Below are 13,313 nucleotides of genomic sequence, written 5' to 3'. Positions count from 1 at the left end.
ACAAATGATATTTTGCTGAGAAACCTTCAGAAGGCATGTGTTGGGTTTATTCATTAGTCACGACTGAATGCTACCATTCCGTTAGGAATTCATGTAGGGACAGAACATAACAGACAACTTAGATAAACACCGCAGTTACAACATTACGCACCACACTGCATGTGTTTGGAAGGGACTAATTAAAATGCTACAATGAAATATAACACGACAAATATATTAAGCATGCTACGCTGCCACCTACTCGGAAAAACAAATTTAATGCATCAATTTATCCAGATACAATTTATTTTACACAATAGGCCCACATCGAAAGTACGCCAACTAGCGCACACAATAAGACGTGCAAGGGTGTCCCCGTCTCAGAAAAAACGATATCACCCTCTACCTTCGTTGCCTGCCAGGATACGGAACCGCATACACAGAAGTACGACGGAGAATGAGGACGTATGCAAAAATAGCGTAACTCTCTTTAACATCGCAACATCAGTGCGGTGATTTGGAAAGGGCTCAGATCTTCTTCGAAAGAGTGAACGCTCTTTCATTCGCTTTCATTTGAAGAAGGAGCGATCGAGTGTCTGGCGAGGATGGGGAACCGCGGGATGGAGGATTTGATTCCTCTGGTAAATCGAATGCAAGATGCCTTTGCGGCCATCGGACAAAATGCCAACTTGGACCTTCCACAGATTGCTGTCGTCGGCGGCCAGAGCGCAGGGAAGAGCTCCGTACTGGAGAACTTTGTAGGAAAGTAAGTGATTAATCATCCCATGTCAGCCTACATGTTTACGATCCAGATTGTACATACTGTACGTTAAAACATATTATTGATTCGACCTCCCCCTGCGTCATGTAATGATATCTCGTAGTAACCTTAAAACGTTACCGAGTCATTATGGAGGATGATTCGCTAGCGAACTGCGTTAGAAATCACTACCAGTGTTTTTTTCGATGCTGTTTAAAACCGAGAAGGAATCTTAAGGGATTATTTTTGCGACAGATGGCCTTGCGTATTTCCACTAAGTGCTGTATAAAAGGCAATTCAGAAGCTCATCTAGGAGTGTGATCTTCAGGCTATGGTCTTTTTGTGCCCTGTAGTGCCAAGGTCACAAACTTAGCAGTCACTAATATTCAAATATTCACACTGGGATAGTATATATGTATTAAACACAGAGCACAATAACATTTAAATATGGATTTTTGCTCGATATCCAGTCTGCAAACCTAAACAGGACCCTCTTTAGATATACCTGATTTACAACTAATAAGTGCTTCCCTCAAAGGCAGCTCATGTTAGGACTATTAACACGTTGACGTAAATTCCATGCATATTTCCATCCTCATTTTGTGTCTTCTTCAATACATCACGGTGCCACGAAATATGGTATTTAGTAAAACCCCTTGATGTTAATGAACGAATACTTTGTTTAAACTAAACTCGTCAAATTACTATTTAGAAAGAACGATGGAAACTGGAATGTTTTCCATTACTAACGTTTTTCGTGAGGACGCAAAATGTCACCTGCGATTTTAGACCTTAGACCAGTGTTTCTTAATTTGTTGAACCACGCTCGCTTAAGTTGCCAAACATCACTGGATGCATCTGTTATGCAAACCAAAAGAACCCGTTGCAGTATGACCTTGTACGCATTCAAATTACGAGCTTGGTGTCGTCGTGGTCGGTCTGCCCGCATTCACATGCGTTTCCGCCACACCATGAGCCTGGTGAGTCACGATCAAGCCACATCTGAGGGTTCTAATTGTGCACAATTTGTGCGCAGTTTGTTAAAGCTGTGTTTCTCTCGCTCTGGGAGACGCGTTTGCTCTATAAAATCGACAGTGCTTATTGATCTGGCTTTTGCACAGATTCGAGCTGAGTGATTCAGCAACTATTTGTGCTGAGGCAAGGTGGCGCGTGCAGGATTTAAAGCCACTGGCACGCTCGGCAAGCGGCCCTGGTTCTAGGAGAATATAGTTATAAAGGCTAGAGGTAAATTATTTGACAGGTGTCCAGCGATAGCACCAGATGTAAACACACATGTAAACTTGTAAACAATGTACGGATTAATATATAGGTGTTTTTTCAACAACTGAGATTCTGGGATTCTGTTGTGTAGAAACATGGTTTTCAGTCATTTTTCAGTGCCAATGGCACTGCGGGGTGTTCACAATGTGCAGTGGTAAGCAACTACCAAAAATGGAAACAAAACCGTTGAACCAGCAACAGGGTAACAGGTGCCCAATTCCAAATGTAGGGGTAGTGAAGGCTAACCAATCTGGTCCAGTGTCACAGAAGAGCTACTGTAGAACAGTTTACTGAAATGTTGATAGATGTTAGCTATGATAGAAAGGTATCCCCCAGTTGTTGGCTGGGTCGAAGTCCGACTAGCCTACGGGCAATCGCCCCTCGCCGACTTGGGTGTTGGCAGCTTCACTGGCTTTGGGGCAGATGAGCCAGGAAGTTTGGCCTGTGTCTGGGGCGGGCACTGGTGATGCCTCCTTCTTGCCTCCTTGAGGCTTACGTGTTGGCACATGAGCTCTGGGGCTCTGTGCTTAGGTGAGGGTGTGTCCTCAGATGATGATGCCGCCGCCTCTCTGCGAGTCACATGGGGCAGCTTGCTGGCTCTAGAGTGGTGTGCCTTGGGTGGAGCCTTGGCTGCTGGACGCCGGTCGCATACTGCCACAACCACTCCACTGATGACACAATTGCACATCTGCTCCACACCACACTGACCCACCTGGACAAAGGGAGGGGTAATTATGTTAAAATGCTGTTTGTCGACGACAGTTCAGCATTTAACACTATCATCCCCTCCCTACTCACTACTAAGTTGGAGGATCTAGGACTGCATACATGCCTGTGCAATGTTGAAGATCTCCAACTTCCTAACAGACAGACCACAATCAGTACGGGTGGGCAACTGTGTCTCATCCACCCTCACCCTCAGCACTGGAGCTCCTCAGGGTTGTGTCCTAAGCCCCCTGCTCTACTCACTGTACACCTACGACTGCACAGCCACTTCCAGCTCCACCATCATTGTCAAGTTTGCTGACGATACCATCGTCATGGGCCTGATCTCAGACAATGATGAGAGGGCCTACCAGGAGGGGATTAAACACCTGGAAAACTGGTGCCAGGAAAATAATCTCCTCCTAAACGTCAGCAAGATGAAGGAGCTGATTATGGACTGTAGCAAGAAGCAGGAGCGGCACTACAAACCTGTGAGGATCAATGGAACCATGGTGGAGAGAGTCGACAGTTTTAGGCACCTTGGAGTTCACATCTCGCAGGACCTGCCCTGGTCCTGCCACACCAACTCCCTGGCAAAGAAGGCTTGTCTGCGTCTTTACCACCTCAAATGCCTAAGAGACTTCAGACTGCCCTCCAAGGTACTGCGGAACTTCTACACCTGCACTATCGAGAACATCCTCACGGGGAACTTCACAGTCTGGTTTGGGAACAGCACCAAGCAGGACAGACGAACACTCCAGAGGGTGCTGCGTTCAGCAGAGCGCATCACTCATGGAATTTCCTGACCTGCAGACCATCTATTACAAGTGGTGCCAGACCAAGGCCAGGAGGATTGTGAAGGACCCCACACATCCCAACAAAAGGCTCTTCACTCTGTTGAGGTCAGGGAAGCGCTTTCACTCCCTGAAGACCAATACAGAGAGACTGAAGAGGAGCTTCTTCCCACAGGCTATTTGGGCCCTGAATCAGGGAAACTGATAAACTGTGGGGACCACCACCACCATGTGACTGTAAATCTGTAAATTTGTAAACTGGAATTGTACATTGTGTACATACACATACATCCATATATACATTGTACATTGTGTATATATGCATATGATACATATATTGTACATACATTGCTATATATATTTGTGTATATGTATATGTTTCCTTATGCACCCCTGTTTCTTTCCTCAGTTTGGACAGACCACTCAAACCATTTCACTGCGAGTTATACCGTGTATGACTATGTACGGGACAAATAAACCAAACTTGAAACTGTGACATTTATTCAAAATACACAATGAAGACAGTGCAGCACACAGGCGAACGGATGGTCAAACATGGACAAACATCCACGACTAAACACGACCTTATATACGTGCACAATAATGACATAAAACGAGGAACGGGTGTGATACATGAGGAGGGCGTGGCCATACAAACACACACACATGTGCACACACACACACACACACACACACACACAGGGAGATGTCTAGGAGGAGGGGCCGTACCGTGACGCTGCCATTAATACAGCTTATCCTTTTAGCTGTTAGTATAAATAATTACCATTAATTTTCACACCAGAACTTGATTGAACAATGCAAAGGGAGGAGTGAAGGTCTAACTATTTCAAGCCTCAGTCTTCAAGGCACAACTTCCTTTAGAGCTGGCTGGAACAGAATGCGGTACAGGGTTTGTCTATCCCAATCTCACTTAAATGCTCTAAAGGGAATGTACAGTAGAATGGAGAGCTTAAAGCACAGTGATCTGCTGAGGACAGCAAGCCCTACATGCTTCACTGGGGGCTATAGGAGCGCTTGGTGGGCCCTCTGGTTTTTACAGTGCTAAATACCCAAATAGCATTGATCATCTTTTTTGCCAGTAAGAATTTTTAGAATCCCTTACTTTGGTGTCTGTAGGAGTCAGTAAAGTAGATACAGTCAATGCATCTAACAGTTTGTGTGTTAGGCAGATACAGTTATTGCACCTCATGTGTTGTCTAACCCTAACGCTTGTCTTATAATGTCTCTCCACCCATCTCCTTCCTTCTCCCTCTCTCTGGTCTCTCTCTCTGTCTCTCTTTCTCTCTCTCTCTCTCTCTCTCTGTACCTTTGTTTCTCTCTCTAGCTCTCTCGCTCTTTCTCGCTCTCTCTCTGCCTTTGGTTCTGTCTCTCTCTCTCTCTCTCTCTCTCTCTCTCTCTCTCTCTCTGTGCCTTTGGTTCTCTTTCAGGCTCTCCCTCTGTCTCTCTCTCTTTCTTTTTCTTTCTTTTTCTGTTTTCCTTTTCATTTCTCACTGGTGAATGATGTGCTGAAAAATATTGCAGTGAAATGTTGACAGATACACACCTATTGTATAGTAATGTAAAACTATTTTTTTGTTTGTTTGTTTTGTTAACATTTTTATATTTAAATGAACAGGTGAGACATTTTTGTTGCTAGTGCTCCTTTGTGAAAAACAGGCATCATTATGTCTGTTTATCTGATGCTTAGAACTGTGCACATATTTGCTGTTCACCCATAAAGAAGCCTTACATAATGAACCGTGGGACTTTGGAGACTGATGTTGCCCTGGATGGAGAGTCCCTCCATTTGAAACGCCCATACCAAGAGTGGCTTGTCAAGATTGGCCTTGGCCTGCCTTTAACTACAGTCACTGTAATGTGAAAGTGGTGATGGAGAGTAAACTGCAGATATGTCGGCCCACGCACCACACACGTGTGCATAAACAATGCATGGTTAACAAACATTTGCCTCTGCAAACGTTTTTTGCACTTTTTCCATAGCAAATAACGCGATCGGAGCTGTTCCTGGCTGTATCCCATTCAGTTTTCTGTGGTGATCTCAGCACCAAGGACAGTTCTCAAGGAGTTGTCAAATACCACAGAACTGTTATTTTGGGTCACTTCACTGCAAGGTTGCTGGGGTGTGGAGGGACCGGTGCAGGCTTAAAGGTTTGCAGTGCTAAAATGAGTGCAAAGACATCATGTACAGTAATCCATTAAACAACATATTATATGAGCCTAGAAAAAGACTATGTGAAATTCAATAGTGAAATGAATCACCTAATGTTCCCAGACACTCTGAACCTTTAGTAAGACACGGAAAATTTCCCATTATAGCCTATTACTCAGTCAGTTTTAATCTAGTTGCAGTTTCCTGTGTTATGGTTGACATAATCTTGTCCAAGGCAGGTTTCATTTCAGTGCAGGGAGATAAATATCATTTTAAAGTTCTAATTAACAATCAATTTCTTTTAAAGTTAATTTAAAGTTGTTTTATTTTGCTAGGAAAAGCCTTCATTTTGAAAGTAAAAAAACAGACGTGTGTGTTTGTGTGTGTGTGTGTGTGTGAGAGAGAAAGAGAGAGAGAGAGAGAGAGAGAGAGAGAGAGAGAGAGAGCGTGCGCACAACAGAGACAGTGAGTGAGAGAGAAGCGTGGCCTGTGTCTCTCTCATCCAACTCAATAGGATCTTTTCTAATCTGCTAGTAGGTAGCGGTTCAACAAGGAGCAGACTGATTCGCTCTCACAGTTGTACAAGCTTTTATCAGTTTATATTTCAGCCGTCTGATTGGATGGTGCAGTAATTGAATCCGTGGGTTTGTTTCTCAAAACTAAGCCCATCATACATCATCTCCTCATCCTAAAGGTCTCTTATGTGTTAATGGAAATAGTGGGGGGAGGGGGACGTTTTCATCCTCAGTATCAGTGACACTGGCAAGCCTGCTGCATGCAGAACGATGAGAGTTTACCCGTGGCAAATGTCTAAAATATCAGCACAATTAGCAATATATGGGCTGTATGTGATGTGTATACACACACACACACATACACATAAAACTGTTTGTGTGATGCCATCTCTAACTGTCTCCCATTAATTACTCAGACCGTGTGATCTAAAAACACACGCCGTCTTTAATACAGACGGCTAACCATGGCAGCTTTTAAAAACATAAAACCTTGTGGCAGACACACTCTATAAATGCAAACAAATAATTTGGTCAAGGTTTACTACTGGAAGACATGGTTTAATACTATAGGACATGGTTCACTACTAGAGGACGTGGTTTAATATTATAGGACATGCTTTATTACTAGAGGACATGGTTTAATACTACAGGACATGGTTTAATACTACAGGACATGGTTTAATATCACAGAACATGGTTTAATACTACAGGACATGGTTTAATGCTACAGGACATGGTTTAATACTAGAGGACATGGTTTAATATCACAGAACATGGTTTAATACTACAGGACATGGTTTAATGCTACAGGACATGGTTTAATGCTACAGGACATGGTTTAATACTACAGGACATGGTTTAATACTAGAGGACATGGTTTCCTCTGTTTCTCCAATGTAGGGTTTGGGTTGCAGTGTTGGCCACATCTGTACTGATCTTCAAAAGTTTGATCCATGTTCTTTTACACTGATGCGCCCTCAGGCTTTGTGAGTAGTACTTTTGAGGACTACTTGAAACAAAACTCTGGTAGCCTGGAACCTCAATGGTTTTTCACAAAAGTAGGAGGTTCTATGCTGTTTTCAACTGTCCATCAGCCGGTGTAAACAGATAGCTTTGGCCGGAGAAGTGTGAGGGGAGGCTTGCCTGCCACGGCCTGCTCCCAGGATGCTTGCTGTTCTGCTGCTCTTTGGTTTTGCTCTTTCATTGTCTTTTTGATTTTATTTCTGTAATGTGTTCCTGTTTCGTTTGCTGTCTCTGCTTGCTTGTGTGTTTCGTTCAGTCTTTTTACTGTTCCCTCCCTCTGTTACTTTATCTTGTTTATACAGGTGTCTGGGTTTCATCCCATAAATCTCCTTCATACCCTTTCAGTCACACCAGTCTTCTCACCCTTCTGTAGACTGCAGTTCTTGATTCTATTCCAACCTCATTTTCTCTCTTCACCTGTCTTTGCCTCTATCTCTTTTACCCCTCATCTTTCTCTCTTCATCTCTCTGTCTCTATCTCTTTTTCTCTTTATCCTTCTCTCACTCTCTCTCTCTCTCTCTCTCTCTCTCTCTCTCTCTCTCTCTATCTATCTCTTGCAAGGTTGTGGTGAGTATCATATTATTTAGCCTCAGTGTTTGCTGATTTGCAGCCACATAAGAATTTGATGATAACAAGGGGGTGAGCTAGAGGTAGATAAATGAGAGTGTTGTGGAGGGAGGGGGAGAGAGAGAGAGAGAGAGAGAGAGAGAGAGGGGCAAGAAGGGGGGCCCTCATCCAATTCATCATTCCTCCAGTGAGTGAAATAAATAAAATTATGGTACTGTTGTTAATCATTTATTGCAATAATACTGATTGACATAAAGAAATACTGTATGTATCATTGGATTCTGGATTACTTGGGATTAATTTGATATTTCTGAAACTGAAATATCAAAGCTATGCTCTAACAGGAACTCTCAACAGGAAAGGAGCAGGATCTCTGTCTGCCCCATTTTGGTGTTTGCTTACTTATATGTGCCTGTTTTAGCAACAGAAGATTCTTTTGGTTGGTTGACTGCTTTGGTTGCTGTGCAAGTTCTTATGTCCCAAACACTTAAAGCTCCCCTTCTAGTCTAGTGCCTAGGTGAAGTCCATGAGTGCCCAGGTGAAGTCGCTGTGTGATCATGGCTGCCTAAACGGCTGTGGCCACCACCCATATGGCTGCTCCATATGGTATTGCATCTGGAGGAGGGGTTGTCACGGGAACCTGCAGTTACTGCCATCCGGCTCAAGTAAAGTGTCTTATCACAGAGGGAGGGTTATAGAGTGCGTGTGTACGTGTGTGTGTTTTGGGGGAGTGTAAAGGCTTACACCTTACTCATGGATAGGTCATGAAGGACACGTTTCTGGCATTGTTTCAGTTATGACCGATATTGCAAAGCAGATGCCTTGGTGAGACAGTTCATCATGGTGTAAGGGACGGTGTGTATTGGCAGGGAATGATTCAGCACAGCACATTGTAAAGGCGCGTTGGGGGCAGAATACCGCAGTGGTATGTTGTGCTTCCCTCACTGTGGCAGGGTGAAAGTGGACGTGATCGTTCCATTTGTGAACATGGCAGCTCTTAGGAGAACTGTTTGATTTTCATGTGTGAGGGGCTTCACTAGCCTTTCCTCCAGACGTCTGACTTAGGGAGTAAAACTTAGATGTCATGTTCATGGCTAGTTAAAGACAAAGGAGGAACCGTTACATGTCTAAAAGAGGTTTGTCAGTGCAGTCAAGTGCTGCAGTGTATAGCCAGCAGCAGTGTGGAGGAAGATCCCCTGAACCTAGTCCCCATAATTTAATCTGCAAAGAGGTAATATTGTGTCCAGTCTTCATTCTAACCAATCAGTACACACCTGATCAGCTGCTGGGACACTGGGAGCCAATGTTCTGTGGAATGTTCTTGGGAATCAGATGTTCTTGTGATTGGTTGTAATAACCCCCCCCCCCCCCACCCTCTCTCTCTCTCTCTCTCTCTCTCTCTCTCTCTCTCACACACACACACACACACACACACACACACACACATTAACCTGACCTTTGCAAAACACAGCAGAAAAAACAGCTTCCAACAATATCATGCCAAAAATATGGGAGAGCTGCTTCTTGGCCAGTACTGGTCAAATAAGAAGGAAAGAGAGTAGTTTGCTGTCTCTGGGAGTAAGAACTGTGTGTGTGTGTGTGTGTGTGTGTGTGTGTGTGTGTGTGTGTGTGTGTGTGTGTGTGTGTGTGTGAAAGAGATTCTCTGTGACAGTCATTTGTGTGTCTGTGTGGTGACTGTGACAAACATATTCAACTAATATTCACATGCCAGGATGTCCCAGACACCTCCAAGTGACACACACCTGGTACAGGTCTCCTTCTCTAATCAGGACACCCAAACACAGGACACAGATTCTCTAATCAGGACATCCAGATATGGGACATAGATTCTCACTGGCTGCCTCCTACATGCAGCTTTGATTCACCTGCAGAGTGCTGTTGATCTGAATGGTATAATCACATGTTTTATTCGGAGAAAGGCAATAATTACACTGGAGCCAAAATAATATGTTGTGGAAGCAGAACTTTGAATGCACCAGTCACCTCAGGAATTAAAGTGGGGGGGGGCTTTATCTACCACCCCACCCCCCATTCCTGTCTGTGTGTCACAGGGATTTCCTTCCCCGTGGTTCCGGGATCGTCACCCGCCGTCCCCTGGTCCTGCAGCTCATCAATTGCCCCTCAGGTGAGCTTGCTGTCATGGCAACAGTGAACTACAGTCTCTCAAGCGCTCCGTGGAGATGGTGCGTCAGCGTGCTGGTATGGGATCAGCTGAATATAGCTCAGAGCATAAAAAGTATGAAGGGAACAGCAGAACACTTCAACTTGTTGCTAATATGGATTTTTTACCTTTTACTGTGTGTTTGATCACTGGGAACAGATCTAAACTGGAACACATCTAAACTGACTTGCTTTCTTGTTTAATGTAGTTTGAAGGTGTTTGGGCAGTAAACACTAAGACAATGTTATTACATTTTTCTATAGCGTTTAAAAATTTCAGTGTATCTGCTCTCAACTGCACAGAAATCCAGTGTTCATGAGTAATTCAGAATTTTAAAAATTTGTGTCAACACTGCCATCTACTGGAGCAAAAAAAATTTACAGATACAAGCTGAAACGTTCATTGCTGGTGTTGACACAAATTTGAAGCTTCAGTGAAAGACCATATGATTCTGCTTCTTGTGTACTGGAGACCCATGTTGCTGTACCTAATTCCAGATCCCACAGATCCTTATCAATCTTCACCTTTCTCCACTTACACTTTTGGCATTTAGGTGACACTTTTATCCAAAGCAACTTACAACTTGAGCAATTGAGGGTTAAGAGCCTTGTTCAGGAGCCCAGCAGTGGTAGGGCTTGAACCAGTAACCTTCTGATTACAAGACAAGTACCTTAACCACTGAGCTACCACTTCACTTGTCCTTGTGTGCTAGAATATGCTGAATTCTTGCACTGCAAGGGGAAGAAGTTCACGGACTTCGATGAGGTGCGTCAAGAGATCGAGGCCGAGACAGATCGCATCACGGGCCAAAACAAAGGCATCTCTCCTGTTCCCATTAACCTGCGTGTCTACTCTCCTAACGGTCAGTTACCTCTCACATCTCTTTCAAGGTCAACTCAGTACAGCCCTTTCTTGTACTGGTGTCTTAGTAAACCAGTGCTGATCTCATGCTGGATAATGTATACAACTGATGCGTCTGCCACTATGTGTAGAAATTTGTTGCATTTTGAATTTTTTGTTGCACTCTAAGATGAGACTAGACAGACTTCTCCTTACATGGTTATGTGAAATAGCCTGTTTATTAAACTACATTCCTGTTTATATATAAAATGACATGAGAGATTAAAATGAGTGATGGTTGTGTTTGAGGCTAGCTAGATCTATCCCACGTGCGCATGTGCTTGCTAGTTCCTAATACCAGTGGTTAATGGTTACAGTCGCTTTTTATAAACATGAAAGCCGTTAGTTCCCTTAGACACTCTTAGACAGGGACCTAATCCTGGCTAGTGACAGCACTTCACACTACAGACATGTTCTGTACTTTTCTTTCATCATGTGAACTGAAGCGTCTTTACGTTTGTCTCTTGTCCATTCGCCAGTGCTGAACCTGACTCTGGTGGACCTTCCCGGGATGACCAAGGTGCCGGTGGGTGACCAGCCAGCGGACATTGAGCACCAGATCAAAGACATGCTTATGCAGTTTGTGACCAAGGACAACTGCCTGCTTCTGGCCGTGTCTCCTGCCAACTCTGATCTCGCCAACTCCGACGCCCTCAAGGTCGCCAAGGAGGTCGACCCTCAGGGTGGGAATACTGTCCCTGGACTTCCAGTGTTATAGTGTCAAATACATAATGACAGAGGTTTATAACTATCTGTTGGCCTTATTTTTGTAGTAAATGTGACAGCTATTATTTAATTCAAATTCTAATTCCGATAGCCTTTATTCAGAAAGCTAAAATGTTCCTCAGTGTAAATGTATTTATTTCCCTGTGTGTGTGTGTGCGTGTGTGTGTGTGTGTGTGTGTGTGTGTATGTGTGTGTGTGTGTGTGTGTGTGTGTGTGTGTGTGCGTGTGTGTGTGTGTGTGTGCGTGTGTGTGTGTGTGTGTGTGTGTGTGTGTGTATGTGTGTGTGCGTGTGTGTGTGTGCGTGTGTGTGTGTGCGTGTGTGTGTGTGTGTGTGTGTTTGAACAGGTCTACGCACCATTGGTGTAATTACTAAACTGGATTTAATGGATGAAGGCACAGATGCCCGAGACATTCTGGAGAACAAGCTGCTCCCTCTCCGCAGAGGTGAGAGGAGCAGATATCACTGTCTTAGACTGACCTCGGGTCAGGGTCCCTTGTGCGTGCTCTAACAGTAACTGGAGCATGAAAAGCAGCAAAACAGCTTTCAGATCAGAAATCAGTTAGTGGGTCTGCGTGTGTCAGATTTGATATACTGAAACAAGAAGTAGAGTTTCAGACCACGCATCATTAGCTTTTATGCTTGTATTGCCCAATTGTGCAATATTTTTTTTGTGTGTGTTTTTATTTTTTGCAGAGAAACTAATACAAGGACAGTTATGATTTGAAATACCTTGTATGTTGTGTCAAGCATGCTGCTTCTTCCAATGGCTCCCTCTAGTGGACTAAAAGTTCTAATCGCTACAGCCGCACCAAGTGGCACGATTCGTGAGAGAGGGAAAGAAGGAAAGGAGGAGAGAGGAAAAGGCTAGGAGAAAGAGTAAAAGAGAGAGAGAGTCATAGAGCGAGAGAGGGAGAGAGTCCCAAGGGTAAGGCAAGAAAAAAACAAAAACAATGTCTTGATTTCAGTAACACATCTGGAAAAAAAGTCTGTTAGTTTCCTTGCCTAGCAATAAAACATATTTATGGGATGCAGTATGCTGACGTTCCATTTTTCAGCATGGGCCTATGTCAGGCTGGGATCTGAGCGCAAGTATTTTCCATCATACAATGTCTTTACCTTCTCAGTGTTGGACTGGCGCTCTTGTAACATGTGAAACCACAAGTATATTTTATCAGACCTCTGGCTATCAAGCTAAAACGTCTCACGGCAGAGCCCAGATGCTCCAGATCAGTTCAAGGGAAGAGGAAGTGTGTGTGTTTGTCCTCCCACACTCGCCTGCTTTGTTTCTTTCTTACCACATTGCAGTAAAGCTGCGTGTGTGTGAGAAACTGTGCAATACTGAGTGTGTCTTCGTGCATTGCCAAGGCTACATTGGTGTGGTGAACCGCAGTCAGAAGGACATTGATGGAAAGAAGGACATCACCGCTGCTATGGCGGCAGAGAGGAAGTTCTTCCTGTCTCATCCTGCGTACAGACACCTGGCAGACCGAATGGGAACCCCTTACCTGCAGAAGGTGCTGAACCAGGTGAGAGGCAGCTGCCCACACACTAGTACAGTGGTTTGGTGAACACCTAGAACACGGTATAAAGCAATGATTCACCTCCCCAGCAGTGCACCTTTATTTTCCTGCTTTAAAACAGTTGGAGCATGTGTGGGGTCCAGGACTGAACCGCTTTAAAGCCCCTTCAATTGATCAGAGTGTTATTTGC

At 44.1% G+C, this 13,313-nt stretch overlaps 1 protein-coding gene across 6 annotated transcripts in view; it reads left to right on the top strand.

Moving 5' to 3' along the window:
- The first annotated feature begins 353 nt into the window (after nt 1–353).
- The window catches only part of dnm1a (dynamin 1a), a 51,936-nt gene continuing 38,976 nt past the window's right edge, over nt 354–13,313 (top strand). For 4 of the 6 annotated variants that reach the window (XR_004776162.1, XR_004776163.1, XR_004776164.1 and 1 more), the window contains exons 1-6: nt 358–745; nt 9,867–9,940; nt 10,689–10,838; nt 11,356–11,559; nt 11,948–12,046; nt 12,969–13,129. Coding sequence is in view for 3 of the 6 variants with exons in the window: in XM_035527078.1 (XP_035382971.1) it covers nt 585–745; nt 9,867–9,940; nt 10,689–10,838; nt 11,356–11,559; nt 11,948–12,046; nt 12,969–13,129 (849 nt within the window). In the remaining 3 variants the exon portion in view is untranslated. Of the gene's footprint in view, nt 746–9,866; nt 9,941–10,688; nt 10,839–11,355; nt 11,560–11,947; nt 12,047–12,968; nt 13,130–13,313 lie in introns of all 6 variants that reach the window. The other 2 variants (XM_035527079.1, XM_035527080.1) reach the window with 2 other exon arrangements.

Source organism: Electrophorus electricus, chromosome 6 (assembly GCF_013358815.1).
Source record: "Electrophorus electricus isolate fEleEle1 chromosome 6, fEleEle1.pri, whole genome shotgun sequence".
NCBI lineage: Eukaryota > Metazoa > Chordata > Actinopteri > Gymnotiformes > Gymnotidae > Electrophorus > Electrophorus electricus.
Note: the sequence above shows the minus strand (reverse complement) of the source record. Positions and strands in the feature narration are given on the sequence as shown.